The sequence below is a fragment of the Azolla caroliniana genome, unplaced genomic scaffold, assembly GCF_043228905.1.
Source record: "Azolla caroliniana isolate FFs.n. ecotype wild unplaced genomic scaffold, voAzoCaro1.0.p SCAF_9, whole genome shotgun sequence".
Classification (NCBI taxonomy): domain Eukaryota; kingdom Viridiplantae; phylum Streptophyta; class Polypodiopsida; order Salviniales; family Salviniaceae; genus Azolla; species Azolla caroliniana.
This window is the reverse complement of record NW_028230444.1, coordinates 2,171,585-2,190,931: the sequence shown is the minus strand read 5'-3', so window position 1 is coordinate 2,190,931 and position 19,347 is coordinate 2,171,585. Positions and strand designations below refer to the sequence as shown.

Here is a 19,347-nt window from a genome sequence, read left to right as displayed (position 1 = left end):
GGTCCCACATTCATCACAATCCATGTTATAAAGAGAGAAGCGAGTGATAGAGACCAAATCACATAGTTTCTGTTGTGTAAGAACAAAACAAAAGCAAATCTTAAGTTTTTACTACACTACTCAGCTCATAAAATTCGTACTCATTAGTATTTACCACGCTTTCATATTAAATGCATGATATTTCATCCCTTATTCACTATCTTATGCATGTATCTACGTATTCCCCACCACATTATCTCACAAACATTCTCATTAGGTATCGTCCCAGCAATGTAACATTTTTGCGTGCAAATCTTCAATTCAAGAAATGTAGTAGAACATACGAAGGAAGTCACCAAATAGAAGAACTTCATGGGCATATGTATCAACATCTACTGACTTTCAATGTATCTCTTCACTACGAAGTGCCCCACATATATTTTTGCATGATAGGGCAGTGACTCGTGTACTCATACCAAGCATTGTGCAAAGGTGTCCCATGAGCTCATCAGTGTAAACATTAGTGTCACAACTTGCAGCCCCATCAACTCCGAATGATGTCGTGAAAGTTTGTTGTGTTCTTCTCATATCATATGTATTGCACACAATTTTCATATAAAAATTGCTTCAAGAATAACACATACAAACCAGAGAGGCTATGCCAATAAATAACCATAATTTTCTGACACCGTCCGAAGATTAACGAACTAAATAGATATTCATCACACTACAAAACTAAATAAATGTGTGCTGTAAGAAATTGGGGAATATTAGAATACAAAAAAAATCATATGTTAATCAATGCTTAATATAGAAGAGGGAGTTTAAGCTTAAAAACTTGTATTAATAAATTGGGAAAGATTATACAATCAACAAAATCAAATGCTAATCAATACTTGATACAAGAGAGAGGGAGCTTTGTTTACACAGAACTTTTATGCAGTACACATGGAAGTCAGGAACAGTTAGTAATCATGAAAGACTGAGTGAGATATATAAGGTATCAAGCTCATTTAATGAAAAGGCATCACCCATTTATAAAGTTAATGGTCGGCCTTAATACACACGTGCCCCAAGGTGTGCATAAACACATTTAGTTAGTATAGATTTTTCTATTTATTTCATAGTTATATATATATATATATATTATATAATTTTATTTTTTAATAATCTAGACTGATAGAGATACGTATGTATTTTCTTTAAGATTATAAATGAAACTACAAGGGAATTGGGCAATCCAATATAAGTTATGTTGGTCACTAAGGAGAAGAAATCAAACTTATTACATAGTTTATCATCAGCTCCATAATTCACTAGGCATTCAGGGCAATCTGATGTAGATTTAGTTTATCAATAATTAGAAGAAATCCATAATTGTAGTTTATCAACATTTTCATACCTCATGCCAAATGAATCAACCCAAAATCATGGCAGGAAGTTCACAAAGAAGAATAATGACTTTTTTATCAACTTGAGTAGTGTTTCATATTACTAAAGATTACCATGCAACATGACCATCAGTGTGAGAAATGCAAGCTTTGTAGTACCAAATTCCGAATTTGATCGAAGCCACACTTGAGCTAGACTACAAATTTCAAGGTCTAAAAAACCCATGGTAGCGTAAAAACTAATTACGTATGGGTTCAACTAATTAGTAAGCACACATGGATGGCCAAACAAGTTCGTGAAGAGAGAAGAATGTGAAAGGTGAGACCAGGACCAATGTGGTATTGGACAAGGGCAATTGGATTTGATCACATTGCTTATGCAGTTTTGCAACAACCAAGTGTGTACATTGTCACATGATTGTTGTTTGACGATTTCCCTTCTTCGATACTTGTGGGTGCACATGTACATGTGCATTTTTTATGCATAAATATATTGTATGTGTTTGGCAAAATGTACGTACACCTCTATGTGTAATGTGAATGTACGTATGTTGCAAGTGCAAGAGTCTTTAGATAAAATTGTGTGCACATTTTTACGTGTTTGTGTTATATTGTGCACATACATTATATGTATATGAGTCTAGGGGGTTCTCATATACATTTGGCTTTTTTACTTGTGTGTGGACATGCTCATACGTGTCAGTGTAAAACTATTTAAGTACATGTGAATATGATTATGTGGATGTATGTAAAGGGTCAATCTTGCTCAAAATACTAGCGTTGCTACTTTGAACAAATAAAATGAACCTTTATTAAGGCTGACTTAACCCTAGCTATAAAAAGCAAGAGGAGGAGAACTATGAACAACAACGTTGCTCATATGAAGCCAATTCGATCAAAGATGGAGGCCAAGAGAATGCATACCATAAGCCTATTGACCCCATGGCAACTATTTCTAACTATTGTTGCCCAATGACAATTTATGTGCTAGACCTTATTTTTTAGCCTTACACATGATTGGTTGAACCTAGACTTCACTTCGAGCCTAGGTTCCACACTACCCTTCCTACTTGTTTGTCCCTACACAATTCCGAAGGGAACATTATATTCCCGAAATGCCTTCTTATTTTAATAAAAAAACAAAAATACCTAAACTACCCTTCTCCCTATTTTCTAAAGCTTCCCCTAAAGACATATATTCATTTATATTCCCCTTCTTCCGAATGGAGCGGGAAAAAATCATTCAAAAGCACAAGTCCAAATCCTACCTCTAATAAATAAGATTAAGATTTCATGACAAGAAAAATAATATGTTATAGTGGCTTTGGCATGCGGAATGATGACGCTTGGGATGGTTAACCATTTGTTAGGATGGTTAACATTTGCCATTTAGCTCTGCTTCATTTATTTTTTTGCCTTTTTCTTCAAATGACCACTTTGCTGAGAATCCCAAGCCTTTCTTTGTTCAACTTACTTTTCTCATGCTTTTGCATGTTTGCACACGCTACATCACGACATCCACACATACCAAACTAGTACATCCTTAAGTATGAGTCAAAAGATGGCATGGGCAAAGTAGATGTCATGATGAGGGTCTTGTTTCTTTGAATCGATTATTTTATCTTGTTCATACCCTACTTAATTATATGGTGAGCCCCTTTGGATTCCCCTAATTCCATTAGCCATTGTCTTTTCCTTTCCATATTCACCACGTCCATTCTTCCCACCATAACCACATTGACTACCCAATCCAATATCCGTGTTTTAACCACCTATCATTGACTCAAGCATAACCCTTGACGTATGTTAAAGGAAATAATGACATTTTCTTTAGTTTTAGCAACCTTATGAGCTTTAATTCCAATCTAGAATATTGGTTACAAATCAAATGTATACAAGAAATATGGTCATATTGTAATTCATGGAGAACTACAATTTATTAGGCAACAATGACTAATATGCCCAACAGTCTTAAAATGTGAAATGGACCCTTTAGGTATTCTAACTTATACAAAAAGGCAAGAGCTCTTGTGTACAAAATGCCTTGAGATTCTTCCAAGTTTAGGGTGACCTTTTGGTCATTATTCTCTCTCTTCTATATCCATGAAGAGACAGTTTCCTCCATTAAGAACCTCTTTCCTCCATATGGCTTTCCAAACTAACTAATTGAGATGTATGTACATGTTTTTTACTTATGATTATTTTATTTTATTTTTTTCAAAACAAAATATACTTCCATTAGTTTAAAAAAAACATATCAACTACAACATTACAAATTAATTCCAAACAAACATGTTTTCATATGGCATCCTCTCACCCTCATCAACAAGCATATTCCTTTGTAAGCTTTGCATAATTAGGTATGTGCAGCTAAAAAGAAGTCCTTAATTAAGTCCACACTTGAAAGCAACTTCTTATACCAAGCATCACATGTATGTGAATCATCACCACCACTCCCAACGTGTAAAGAATAATTAGAATCCAACTCCCAAAGTGAGGGTTTCCCTTCTATACCTCTCAAGAAAAACAATAGTATGAGCAACAGATCCACCATATTGTCATGCCAATGCATCTCCCATATTTTGATACATATCCATCAGAGCATCTGCTATATTGTCGTGTGCATCAACCTTGGGAATATCTGATAAGCCCAAGGAGAATAAGTGATGACTTAAGGCAGCCAATCCATAAGCATATTGAGCAACATTTTTCTGATCGAAGCTATCAATACAGTTTTTTCTCAAAACCCCCCAGTGATATCTTGGTTCCTTTCTATCCTTGCCATAATTTTGACCCTCCTTTTGTACAAAATTCAAACTGTTTAGTGCTCTTTGGTTCAATCTGTGTTAACTTTGGCAATTCACTTAAGTCCGTCAAAGATTCTCTCAAATCTTTCGCGGGCATCCAAACATCTCTGTCTGTAAGAACATTTGAGTTTAAATGCACACTAGAATGATGAGTGGTAGTCTTCACAACTGAAGGTCTGCCGGTATACTAATACCCAGTTAGATCGAGTGCTTGACTAACAACTCTCCCAAGCACTGCTAAAACTTTGACTTTGTTTCTGCAAATTTTTAGAAGTCCCAATGAATGAAATGCAATCACTCTCCCTCCGCAAAAATCTGGTTTAGATAACCAACAACAATTGCAAATTCATGGATGCCATCAAGCTCCATCATCTCAAAACTCTTAGTGTTTCATCAAAACATCCATGTTTCTGTAGTTAGGAGACTTTGGAACCCATCTTCTTCATGTTGCAAACAAAGATGGCTGAACTTGGGGATACACCCTCTGTTTGCATCTGGTTCAGCATGTACCGAAGATCTTCAACAGAACCATACCAACATACCATACTCAACATATCCACAAAGTAGGTCCATGTTCCACATACCATGTAATGAACATAGAACTTTATCCTCTATTTGAATGTGAGCATGTCCTCTGGTTCCCTATTGAGAACAATCTTCCCTAGCTTGTTTTCCTTTAACATATTCTCCACCTTGGAATAAAACGTAGTGGGCTGCCTTGGTTAGCCCACAACTATCCTCTCCCATGTGTCATGAGTAGTACTAAGACAGAGAAGTATTGTTAGGAACAATACTAAAATAGAGAAGGAATTAGTACTAAAAGATGAGGATTAGTACTAAGGGAGGTGTAGAACTCTCGAGGGAAGGAAAGAGAGAGTGTGTGAGAGAGAGAGAATAAGGATAACAAAAGATATATTATGTTAAGGGAATATACAATAGTAGCTAGGAGGCTTAAGACTGGCGTTGAACCAATTTGGTTCGAAATAATGCCTTGTGCCTCCTTTTATAGTGTTCTCAGGAGTACTCCTGAAGTTTCTAGAATGTTCCAAAGAAATTTGGAATATACATCAATTTTCTATAGTAAAACTTAAATGAAAATAATATCCTTTGTATTACAATACATAGCATAATGGTAAGAGCTCGACCCATGTAACATAAGGTCATGGGTTCAAGTCTTGCCATATCATGACACTATGTCGAAACTAACCATCTCCTTCATCTCCACGATCATTGGGAATATACTTCTATGAAACCTATACACCATCAACACTTAGGTTTATCACAACCTCGAGAAGTATTGTTCATGTTCCCACATTAGCCATGTCAACGGTTACCATCAAAATCATGTACCTATAACAACAAGATGATATAGTGTCCTCATTTCCTCAAGAAAGTATGCTTCGACCCCACACCATCTTCACTCATCCTTATCACAAAACAAAAATCTACTTCATTTAGTCCACATCAACCATCTCGCCGATTACCACCAAAGTCCTGTACGAACAACAACAAAAAGAGTCTAGAAAGTTTCCTTATCTCCTCATGGTATGCTTCAGCCCCCACACCATCACCACTATCTTGATAAAAAACAAAAAGTCTGCTTCATTTAGTCCACATCAACCATCTGGCTCTCGCCGATTATCACCAAAAAATTTACCTACAGAAACAAAATAAGAATCCTCTCTACCTCTCCTCATGGAAATATGCTTCAATCCCCGACATCATTATCACTCATCCTATTAATTATTTATTTGACTGAGACATCTCATATATTTCTTATTTAGTAATTATCTATTTAACTAAGACAAACATGTTCTTAATGGGCATCGTAATTAGGTATATGTTAAGTTTAATTTTACTTCAGGTGCATTTGAGGCTTCCACAATTGCATAGAGTGGAGATGTAAATGCTTTTATATGTTAACGTATTACATGGTTTTTGCCATTGGTGATAGGTAGTGATACTTGAAAGTTGTCCCCTTTGGGGAACTTGATTCATTGTAGTTAGCTACCTTTTCCTGCAAGTATACTCCTCGAGTCGAATGTATATATTGCCCTTGTCTCTTTTGTCCCTAAGATCATTTCCATGGTAGCACTAAGTGTTTTGTGAGATTTATCCCTCTTCATACCCTATGGGCCCATCTCACCTCAACCTTTTCTTTCATGAGAGACACTTGTCAACTCATGCTTGAATCTACAAAGAAGCTCACTTAGATCTTCATTATATGGCCCCATGTAGGTTTCTCCACTTCTCATTTCCTCACGTTTGAGGTCACTACCTTCTCCAAGTCTTTTGTGGGGTCATTCTCCTACTATCCTTCTCCTTTTTCTTTGTCTCTTCACGACCAATTGTCTAATCAAAGCTCAAGGTGTTAGATATATCTAACAAAACACTCGTCAATCTACTTCAACTCATCCTTTCATCATCTTGCATCTACTTGCTTCTCTTACCCCCATCCTTCATGTTTTCACTCTTGTTCATGCCATCGTAAGCTCAAGGTGTTATGACTAATCACCCATTGATCTACTCTAACTCATGACTTGTTCATTGTCTTACATCACATTGCTCATCTCAACTTCATCCTTCATGTTTCATTGATCTTCACACCATTTTCTCCTAGATCATACTATGGAGATTGTGGCATTGATCGAACCATCCCAGTTTATTGATTGTTGGCTTGGAGAATTCTTAGAGGTTGATACACTAGGAATTATTGATTTGTACGCTTCCAAATCATCACATCAATTAAAGATAAAACTAATGATTAAAAAAAAAACAATTAAGAAAAGAATGGATTAAGGGCTTGTGTACTCCCAACTACCCCCAAGCAAACGAATTGAGATGAACCTTAAGCACCATCCCCATACCATTGAATATTTCCTAAGGTCATACCTTGGACGAAAGTTCACCAAGTGATATCGTCAGCAAGAGCCTTGCCACACCATTGATGTCTCAACAAAGTTATGACAGAGATATTCCTCTCTCAAATGAGGTTAGTTACTCCTCTTTTATACTTGCACCCTAGTTCCTCATGCCATCACACATGTGCTTGCCATGTGTCGTGGCACTTTAGAAATTTTCCTCTTTACGGTTGTGCACATAAGAGCGTCTGACATTTGCGTTTGTGTTGTTGATTGTTTTCCCATCAAACAATGTACGACTATTATGAGATATGCAAAGATTAGGGATGTAATGGGCTAGATTGTGGGTTTGGTGGTGAGTCAATATGATATTGCATTCATATTCATTGTACCTCAATATATTTATTGATTAGTATATTACTTTTTGAGAGAGAGAGGGAGAGAGGGAGAGAGAGAGAGAGAGAGAGAGAGAGAGATGTGTACTTTCAATTCCTACATTCTTTCCTCTTATACTAAGTTCTTTCCTATCTTACACCAGTGGTCATGGAAGCATGCGACCATTTGTTTCACCAAGTTTATGATATTTTCCTTTCTTGTAATAGTATGGATAAATTTGGTTAATCTTCCGCTCCATTCAAGATTGGAATTCATATTCAATAGTCACTTATTTCCAAGGTCTCTCCTCAAATATGCATTTTTATGTCAATTTCATCTTCTAGAGTATAGACGGCCTTGACTCTTGAATACAAGAGTTAAATACACATGTTTTTTGTTTGTCAATTTTGAGCAAACTCAAATCCTTTGTACCTCACATTGGGATATCTAAAGTAGCCCTAGATTCAATGTTTTTCAAACCCACATGAGCTCCATGTTTCAAAATATTCATTCATTGTTAGATTCCATATGTAACAAAAACAATATTAGGTCATACATTTGCAAGTTTCTAGGTTGTTGAAGTTGAAGTTAGAAGCTCTTGTTCATTAACCTCTATTAAGACCCACATCATGCTAGCAAATAGTAGCATTCGGAAAGACAAAAATCTCAAACACCATAATTTTGGGAGTTTGTGTCTTATGCTTTCCCCCAAAGGTAGTGTTTTGATTGTTTCAAAAAAATTATGAATTCAGCTGTTGTAGAGGAAATACAACGTTTATTTAAAGCTAGCAAATCTTGGTGGGACGTCACTCTAAGTTGTTTTCCATACCAACTGTTGTGTTAGGTAATACGTCGTTGTTTGACCTAAATGATTCCTTTGAATTTGTTTCAATATATTTTATTGATGTTTATTCATTTATTCATACCTAATTATGAAATAAAAGACTTACGGTCTCATTGTAAAGGCCCATCTAACTTGCTCCTGGCATAACATAAAAGAGAAACTTTAATCCTAAAATTTAAATATTTAAAGTTTATATGCAACATTACATTTTCTGTATTTGCTAGTAATGTATGAAGATTCTTAAACTAGGATTGTGCACTAATGTCCCATTGTTAATTTCCACAAATAAAAGAATATCGTATTTTTTTTTCCCGAAAGAGATAGGCTTTGGTATTATAAAATTATAAGAAATACAAAAGTTGTGTTGGATAAACGAATATTCATAGCAACCGACTCCATTGTGCTCACATCATAGCCGATTTTATGTGTATATACAAGAACTACACATATTTGTACACCATATCTCTAATATTTTTATGATATACTCCTCCCAAACTGCAACTAAGCATGCAATGTAACCTATACCACCAAACATTTATAGCAACAGAATCCATAAACAAAGTTAGTAGACATTGTTTCCCAAAATGACAAGAGCAATATACATCCATATTATGTGATCTCCATCTTCCCTAAAAATGAGCATTGAATCCCATGACCTTTTAAAATGCATTTGCTTCCTGAAAATGACATCAACATTGCCTGTAAAACTTTCGTAATGACCTTGTAATGTATGAATAAGTAACAACCATAATTCAACAATTATAACAGAAACATCATGAGTGACGTTGTCAAAAACTGATGTACATCGTGCCTTCAAATTACCCACATTAGAATAGATGAAATTGGCTTCCAAATAATATCATCCCCAAATTGCAAACTATCAATTAGAAAAGGTTGAACTATTTGTATACGAGGAGGAACTATGTGAAAGGCTTCCACTATATCCTCTAGAATGTTCCACCTAACCACACCCCAAGTGATCATACAATTAGCATGTATCAATATCATGAGCCTTAATACTCTCTTTCATACTTGCATAATTTTAGGACAAGACCATAATACATGCTTAATTGATTCCATCATACATCCACACAACTTACTATTTAGTTGCCATAACCAAGCCCAAACCGGTAGTGGATAATTGATCAATAACCAACGAAAAAGTACATTTTTCATGGGATTTTGCATATTCCATAACCACTTCCAATATTTAGATGCATCCATTAAAGAGGCCCCATTCACCAACCACACTTTTATAGCAGATGGCAAATGCAATTTCCTACTTAAGAGCAACATTCGTTCCAACTTCACGAATTATTGAAAAAACTGAACAAATTTAGTATGAGACGAAGGATTTGTATGTTTCCAAAGATAATCTGATGGATCTTGATGCAAGTCCAACAACGACTGTTTTTTAAATACCCATAGTTGGCAAAATAACATACTATTAGAAGGAGAAGGATCTAAAATTCACCTTTTACCAGATTTACCAATCATTCTCACTGGATGTTGCAATGCCATTTGCCAAATTGACGATTCCACATCAGTTTGCCATGAATATGCACAAATTTCATCAAAATAGAGTATAGATCGTACACCAATTTTCTTTTTGTAGTAACAACCCTTTTAGCAAAGTTTGTATGATTCAATATTCTCATTCTCTAGATAGAGGGATATTAATAAAGGAGGCGAAAGCTAGAAGAACTTACATCTATTGAGAAATGCCCTCTTCCGAAGGATTTAGATATTTTAATTTCATATTTTAGTTGTCTCTTATAGATGTTCCCATTTTTGTGGTCACATTGAGGTTTTCGATATGACGTTCATTGCTTTCGTGCCTCCTCTCTGAAGCTCCTTGAGTAAAGATGGCAAGAATATAAGTCATTCTTTGGATGATTGCCATATGATTAGAATGCATAGATATATTGAACACAATATAGCAAAGGTGAAAATATGGTAAGAATGGTAATTGGAGCTATATAAAGTTGTGTGCTACGAAAGAAAAGCATCATGAGTGTTTGAGATTTGTTTTAGTAAATAATTGAGTTTCCATTTTATGTTTCAATTTACAGGATCAAGCAAAAATACCATAAATTTTAAGTAAATGATGTGTGAGGACTATAATGGTGTAGTTATATGATCATGTCAAATTGTATACAACCTACTTGGTGGTCAATGTATGGCCTTGTTAATAAAGAGTAGGGAATCCTCATGTGCAAACACTATGAAAATGTAGTATAGGGAGATGACTATATATATGAATGGTTGGGGGAAGATTGAGTGTCTTGTTAGTAGGATTGCAATGAAGGTAATCGTGCCACGTATATGGATGTATACATACATATATACATATACATTTGCGTGCACTTATGTTGTCCTCACACAAGAAGGAAACAAAACATTCCACGTTCAACAAATTAATTTTCTTTACTAAGGGGTCAAGTTTCTTTCCTTTTATTGAGGGGTGATATATTAATTTATGGTAAACAAAAGAAGGTAGCACAAAGGTTAAGATACATTAAAAAGGAGCTAAATCGTTACCACTCAACTGAAATTACCAAAACTAAAAATTATGTGCAAGAAATTGTGGGGAAATACCATAGATATGTAGGAATTTATTAGAGAAACTACATATACATATGTTCGATGGGATCACATTCACTTAATAAATATTTGTTTTAAGTAGTTGGAGTAACATTTTTAGTGAGTGCTCAAAGGTGATGGTTTAGAAATAATATTGATATTTTCCTAAGGCATCGATGGACTCTTGTGTCGTCGTGTGCTGGCTTCAACTCAACTAAAACACCTTTTGGGGCAAAATGACCCATCTAAAGAAGACGAAGATTTTCAATGTTCTTTTCCCAAAAATTATACACTAACATGTTCACCTATTACAAAACCTAACTATACCCAAAATATGATTGCTTATTGATGTATCACAATTTGAACAAGTAAATGTTCCTCCCTTGATGTCAATGATCACGTACATTAATGGTTAATAATTTAACATTATAGCTATTAAGAAACAATGTTCTAATCATTATAAATTAACATAGTGTATGCATTTCCTAACGTACAATTACATGCTTAATGCAATTTGGTGTGTGCATTAAGAGCATCGTCTTTGATCAAATCATGTAAATGTAGGTATTTTGAAAATAAGCAAAGTATACTTTCCAAAACTAAAAACATTTATAAGCATGCTGTAGTAATTTTCTGAGACTTGGAGTTCAAACTCTCGAAAGACGATCACATCAATCCTCATTCTAATAATATTTCTTTTGCTTTTTAACATGGAAAATGCATTGAAAACACCAAAGACTAAATTTGGTATACTTACTATTATCATCACATGGTGATACACTGTTGCAAGCAACTACAACACAATGCACACAAATTTATGATATAGCGCTAGACAACTCTATTGTTAAATGCAATGTAGAACTCATAAAACATTTTTATGCAAGCTTATTTGATGCTTTAAAGTAATCATACAGTAGGCATAAACCTCGTGTCATTAGGGGCAACAATGTTTGGTTTATTCACTTTCGAGGCACACACAAAGACATGGATAAAGATAGACCATGAATACACGTTTCCTATTATTGTTTTATTACTTTAATGGCGTTCAAATCGACAAACTTTGATTATATGTGGAGGACATTTTGGGATCAAATGAAAGTTGTTTACCTTTACAAACCCCTTAATTATCACTTCGTAGACATTTCCCTATTATTCGTGTTTTGAGATGGGCAATGATGTGCATGTATGCTAAAAACATGTCATGACTCAACTTATCATAATGTTATGCTTAGTAATCATGTTATGCTAAAAACATGTTATGACTCGTATCATCAACTTATCATAATGTTATTCTTTGTAATCATGTTGTGCTAAAAACATGTCATGACTCTATCATCAACCTATAAACTTATCATAATATGCCCTTGTTGAATAATAGCACACATAATAAGAAAACATATTGTTTTCTCTTCGAAGACAAAACATTGTTCATTCACGTGGACAATTGTCATTTATCTCTTGATATTACACACAATAAACTAGGCAGTGTCAACTTTTTTTTTGCATAAAAAAGATACAACATTATGTAGTATTAAGAAATCATTGAAAGGTTGTACAAGAAAATAAGTTACTAACATACACTTTTGGAGGCAACTAATCAACACAATAATGGATAATGGAGTATACATGGTTCTTAAGAGCATATCATCACATAATATTTAAAAGGACAATTCATGTTTAATGGTTGTATACGTTGGAGGTATCAACCACCTCTTTGGGTATTTCCTCCACCGACATGAGGCATGTGGCCATGTACAAGCAATTGATAAAGGAAAGGAAGTTCATGAGGAGATCATTGACAAGGAATTGTTAGAAAAACATGTTTTATTGTACTTAGCAATACTTTGGTACATATGTATGCAAAATGTGGTCCACTAATGAATGTTTGTGGTAGCCTAAGAGCAATTGAAAAATGTAAAAAATCCATCATGAAGTTGTTAAGAATATTTGGAAATTCCATGTATCATTTAAATCACTTTAGACACGATATAAACCGTTGTTGGAAATATATATATATATATATATATTACCCTGGGGTAGAGGGCATGCTACGATTGATTCATTAGACTCAATGACATAATATTCACTAGATCTCATTTCCACCAAGCTATTTCTCGGAGGCCTGACTTGAGAGGAGTAAGGGGCCATTTTCACAAGACAAGAATTGATAAGATTGACTAATATTTGACAATAAATTTGGACGTATAGTGTCATGATGGACCACTTATTGAGTGGGACAAGAATACGAAACTTTAGTCGAAAGCATAAAACAAAAAATGAAGGAATTGACATGGGATCATTCATGAAATATTTTTATGAACTCAAGGAAACCAGGAAAGATTGGTAAGGTCCACAATTTATAATGCATAGTCCCATATCATGGTTTGTAATACATAATTATTTGGAGATAGGTCACATCCACTCGGGACCAATTACGTCCTTTCAATGCCATCATTTTGATTCTTCAAAAACTTACCATGCTCAACATGCCAGTTATAAGGGCCCACAAGGTTCGCATGTGACGTGATATTGTGGCAAACCAGATACAGGTCGACTTCGTCATATGCGTACTCTTTTGTTTCATTTGTGGGAAGTTGATTACCTGTTTGTATATTCATCTTTACTATTCATCATATGAGTACTCTTTCGTTTCATTTACGGGAAGTTTATGACCCTTTGCATATTAACCCGTACTATTAGAATGACCTTTAGTAGAGAAATATCATCACTTCAACCCTTGGTACTCTAGATATGTGTCAATGCCTTTCGTTTCACTTGTGGGAAGTATATGACCCTCTGTATATTAATCTTTATTATTAGAATGGCCCTCAAAAGCGAAATATCATTGCTTCAACCCTTGGTACTCTTCGATATGTGTCAATGTATTTCCTTTCATTTGTGGGAAGTATTAGGACTTTGTATGTATTAATCTTTATTGTCAGGTTGGCCTCGAAAAGCGAGAAATCATTACAAATCTTTGTGCCAATGCCGTGAAAAAAAATGAATGTCATTTTCACAATTAAATAAATGGTCACCATGCATGATGTGTGACTAAAACTCCAAAGAGTTAGTATAAAGCATTCGATGGTGTGAATTCGTCATGTTCTAGAAAAGCGTGGAAAGGCATTCAAACACTTACAAACTACTCCCCAAATAAGGTTGTCCGAAATGGGAGGTACGTGAAACCATGGGGGTGCATGAAAACGGAGCACAAGTGCCGTAAAGCATATTCGATAATGTGAATTCATCATGTGCCGGAAAGCCTTAAGAAAGAGAGCACTCAAAAAAGCCAACAAAAAACAAAATGCTCACTTTGATACAATACGATTGTCCGAAATGGGAGGGGAGGGTATGTGTGAAACCATCGAGAGTGCGAGAAACAAAGCTACAAACAAACAACGCACGCACGCCATTTGTAATTAGCCGGTCCTACCAAAGGGGGCTCAAGAGTGGTGGGATGGAGCATAATATGGCCATCATAAGTCACCACTTCCTTTGGGTCTTATACAAGGCCATTTTGGCCTCATAGAAGACGTTAATATATGTATCTTTTCTTTCTTCTAATTTCTTATTATGGCCCGAGGACGTAAATGGACGTGTGTTATGGCCAGCGTCCATTAGAACTCTCTCTCTCTCTCTACTCGCAAATTGCAATGGCACGCACAGGCACAGACACACAGAGAGACGAAGACACACAGACATAGCCGCAGATACGCAGACACAGAGACCGCAAGAGACTTCAGTCAAGACGCAGACACACACCTGCACACGCTCTCTATAGTCGTAATGGCACACACACACAGACACACAGAGAGAGGCGCAGACGCAGACGCAGAGACATAGACGCAGAGACGCAACAGACTTCTGTTCGTTCAGAATAGAGAGACAAAGAATGTAATGTGTGTTGATGAATTAGGTATGTATTATGATGCGGGCATGCGGAGGAAGAAGAAGAGGAAGAGGAAGAGGAAGGGGAGCGCGATCCTGCGTAGATCCGGCGGCGGCGGCGGAGGAGCGGCGGCGGAGGAGGACATGGTGGCGTAGGCGTAGAGGGAGGAGTAGGAGGAGGAATAGGAGGTAGGGCCGACGTCGTAGACGCGGGATCCGTTGGGGTAGAGGAGGCCGTAGTGGCGCTCCGACGTCGGGCCGGGCTTCTGGTCCTCGTTGAAGAGCGCGAAGATGAAGGCGGTGAGCGGCGCCGCCGGGTGCGCCGGCGTGCCCCGCCCCGACGCCAGCCGCGCCACCAGGTTCGCGTTGTACTCCTGCGCGTTGCCCACGCTGGCGCCCGCCTCCTCCGGGTCGCCCCACGACGGCCATCCCGTCTCCGACACGATCACGCTCACCCCGCCTCCTCCTCCTCCTCCGCCGAAGCCCGCGGCGGCGATGGCGGCGTAGACGGCGTCCACTTGAGCGTCCAGCATGCTTGTGTAAACCAGGCCGGTGCTGGGGTCGGTCACGGTGCTGACGGCGGCGCTGCTCGTCAGCACCTCGGCGGTGGTGGTACCCACCGGCGTGCTGCTGCTACCACCGCTCTCTGACGACGAAGACGACAGCACGTAGTGGAGGGAGACTCCCCCTGGGTCCGCCTTGTACGCGAAGTAAGGGTAGGCGTTGATCATGAAGGGCGCCTGCGTGTCGGCCAGGAAGCCTAGCAGCGACGCCAGCGGCTGGGCGGCGCCGGCCGCGAACTGGCCGGCGGACGGCGGGTAGGAGGTGCCCAGGACGGCCAAGGAATGGGCGGTGGACACGAAGATGTCCCGGTGCAGCCCCTGGCTCTTCAGCCCCGCGTAGATGTTGTGGATGGCCGGGATTAGGTCGGCCATTAGGCGGGCGTCCTCGCCCGAGAAGACCTCGTTGCCCACCAGAATCCCCGAGATAATGGTGGCCGGGTAGAACTTCCCCACGTTGGCTTCCACCCATTGGGAGGCGTATGCCGTGTCCGTCATGCCCGACACGTCTTCGTTGCCGATGCTCACCACGACTGAGATCCCTGTGTTCGCGAACGCCCGCAGCACCTGTGGGTCCGCGTTGTAGATCCGGGTTTGGCTCACGGACATGGACTGCAGGATCTTGACCACCTCTGTCGGTGGCGGCAGATTATCGGCTACCATCCCGTAGTTGATCCCCAGTGTCGTCCACTGCGCTCCTGCAGCTACCCCATCCAGCCCTACCACAACGAATTAATCGCGTGATTAGAAAGGCCCTCCCACAAATTTAAAGAATCCATCCCCCCCACCTTACTTTTTTAACATAATCTACCTGACGCCAAGCTCCTAATTCTAATACTTCACTCTTTGAGCTGCACACTGATGCCACAATTAATCTACATTAATCCTAATTAGTTATCCAATGCGCCACTAATCAACCCCAACTTACTACACATTCATAATTCTGATTAACCAATTTTTAATAGGGTATGAAGACGCGGCGGGATAGATTTTTATGTAAGAAGAAATAAAGAAGAAACTAACAAATAAAGGTCCAATTTCAATTTGAGTTCTGCTACTTTACGTGAAATTAGAAGAAGAAGCACCATCGTCGTGAGAGTGAGGTACGAAGAATAGAGTCCAAGGTTCCACCTCCATCGCCGGCTGTGGCAGAGCAGCATCAAGAAATCCATCTCTTGCTTGATTTTAATACATATATATATATATATATATATAGCTCTGCGCAGCTAACTACTGCTATTGCCAGAGTGATAATAACTACTACTGTGAGCTCGAGCTTATTGCCATGGAATGATTGATTGATTTTATGAAAGATTAGATCTAGCCGCAGTTGTTAGGAGAGAGAAGCTCTCTCTCTCTCTCGGTATGTATTCGATTTCAATCCTTATTCACTGTGCCGTCGTCGTGGTGGTCAGTCATCAGTAATTGAAATGAAGTAGAATTTCAAGATCTGAATCGAGCGAGCGGACAGAGAAGATGTGGAATAGAAATAAAAAATAAAAGGAGATCTGAAACTCATGAGATCGGCAGGATAATTAACCTCTTCGACAAAAAAGCAAAAAATGAAAAAGAAAAGGAGGAAAATAGGAATTTTTTAAAAAATCGAGAAAATTGTAAGGCAAGGGATGGGATGGGGAGGGGGGGGGCCCGCCCACCGAAATGTTTTTTTCCGTCATTTTTTTCTTGTTTGATCGATTCCTCATTTATTTATTTGTTTTTGTTTTATTTTATTTTTATAAAAAGAATAGAATCCCCCCCCCCCCTTTTTAATTAATTGAATGATTAATATATAGAGTGATGAGGACATCCTTTCTACTGGAGATCTAATTAAGAATAGTGTTACTGAGCTCACTTCAGTGTCCATTGCTACATATATGTACATATACTGTATTAGTCTGTATACATATACATAGCCATGTGATCGATTCATTGCAAAGTGCACACACTCACTGGAACTCGGATCGTCCGGACACACATGCAAACCCCTCCTCACGGGTCACACCATGTGTGGCCAGATCGAGATCCCCATCACATCATTTGATTATGTAAATTTGAGTGGGACTTGTTTCGTTCTTGCAATAATTATTTTGCGTTTATGAAAACGATTCTACCCCTAGTAAACCATTCCATTATCAGTGTTCTATCAAATGCACACAATGCAATTATAAGCGTCCCCCTCCAAATATGTACTATCATGAATTCTTTTTATTAAAGCCAAATGATTATATAATCGTCTATAGCATACATCCAAATTAGATTTTAATAGGGTTAAATATTGAAGAAAACTTTTCTATTGGGTTGATAGAAGAATATTGACAAGTTAACTACTTAAGAAAAACCCATAGAACCTACAAAGGTCAAGGTTTCTAGAGATTTAAATGATTTAGAGTGAATAAATCTATTTAAGGTATCAACTAAAACCATGTTATATCTACAATGTATTTGAACATAAATGTACAAAAATATAGTAGAACATGTCTTTCGAACATATGGTTGGTTATGGGTCATTAGTTGCTCCAACAACCTAATCTACACACTAGTTTGCGTGGCCTAATGTATTTTGGATATCAAGACCGTAAATAAGAGATCCAATTGCCTAGTTCAAGTTCAATTTGCCAAATACATTATTCGAAAACAACAACTGATTTCACACCTTTTACGATAGTTGGAAAATCAAAGAAAATGTGGGACGTATATGATTCATTTACATTTGTAAGCATGCACATTTTTTCAAAATTGCCTTGAAACTAGGAAATCGGCATCTTGGGTGTAGAGAGATAGAATTGAAGACCATGCTTATTGAGAATGTGGCATAGTTAGTACTCGGGCCTTTGCATATATCTTTCTCAATTGTGTTGAATACTATTTAGCCCAAGGGCATTCAGGCATTTGGTCGATTTTAGGTGATAAAGCTTGAGCATTCAAACAAAAGTTGAAGTGACCATAAATTTGACATAACCCTTGCACCAAGGTTTTTATGAATACCTAATACATGTGTTGAATTACAATATATTTTCTTATGCATACAATAATGTTTAGTATTGTTGCTATCTTATGGATGATGACATATAGTCATGTTGAACTGTTTCAGCTCAACATGTGCTATAAAAAATCCACCATGTATAGTGAAGGAGGTTCTATGGAAGCAAGAAACCCAATAATATCCATGTACCCACAATGCACAATGGATTGATTAAAAGTCTAGTTATCTAGGGGCAATAAGGTACCATATTTGCCATATTCCTATTAGAGAAGTCATATCAAGCCAAGGTACATTATTTGGTGTCGGGCTTTAGAGTGGTTGACGTCTTTAGAAGTTTAGTAAAGTAAAGTAAAGACCTCTCATTCGTGTGTGGACGGGATACTTAAAAGATTATCCATAACTTTGTCACTTTACTTTTAGGATATAGATGTTATTCACCAAAAAAGTTCTATTTCTTATCACCCGTATTTGTGGCATTTTTAGAGGTGGGCCTACCATGTTGGTGCACAATTATTTTGGCATCATAGAGTTGTGACTATTGATGATGTGTATGAGTATTGCTATTATTTGTTCTTTATATTGGTATCTGTGTCCTTTGACTCTTTGGAATAAATCATCACAAAGCCATATATTGTTCTCCCTCATCTTTATGTATACAACTCTATGGTGTGCTATCGAATCTACTCATTAAAAATTGTTGCTTTCTTGAACATAGGATCACCGAGTCTTAAATTTGGTATACCATACAAGTATTACGCTTACGATATACAAACCCTGTTGGTGCACATATGTATATGTAAAATCAACAATAGCATACGATTTCAATAGCTAAGAATGACGGTATGACCATGCTACTAATTGTCATATGATGATTTGATCGAACTTGGCTGTAACGAGCTTATGCTCTGGATTATCAATGTTAGGGTGTGGTACCACTGCATCACCAATAATTCTAGCCTTACTATGCACATGATCATGGTTGGATAATTTTGAAGCCAATGTTGGTTTCATGAGCTTTCGTATCATATTTATAGTCATTTGACATTTTTATCATCAAGATTCGATGCCTACAATGA

The 19,347-nt window shown here is 37.5% G+C and overlaps 1 protein-coding gene across 1 annotated transcript; it reads right to left on the bottom strand.

Annotated features, from left to right (window-relative positions):
- Window positions 1–14,688: 14,688 nt before the first annotated feature.
- Window positions 14,689–16,484, bottom strand: LOC147859815 (glucan endo-1,3-beta-glucosidase 14-like). The gene is made up of 2 exons (XM_087325057.1): window positions 16,352–16,484; window positions 14,689–16,007 (listed from the first exon to the last, which is right to left on the bottom strand). Exons 1-2 carry the CDS (start codon window positions 16,458–16,460, stop codon window positions 14,764–14,766), a joined length of 1,353 nt encoding a protein of 450 aa, XP_087181183.1. The 5' UTR covers window positions 16,461–16,484; the 3' UTR covers window positions 14,689–14,763.
- Window positions 16,485–19,347: the final 2,863 nt, after the last annotated feature.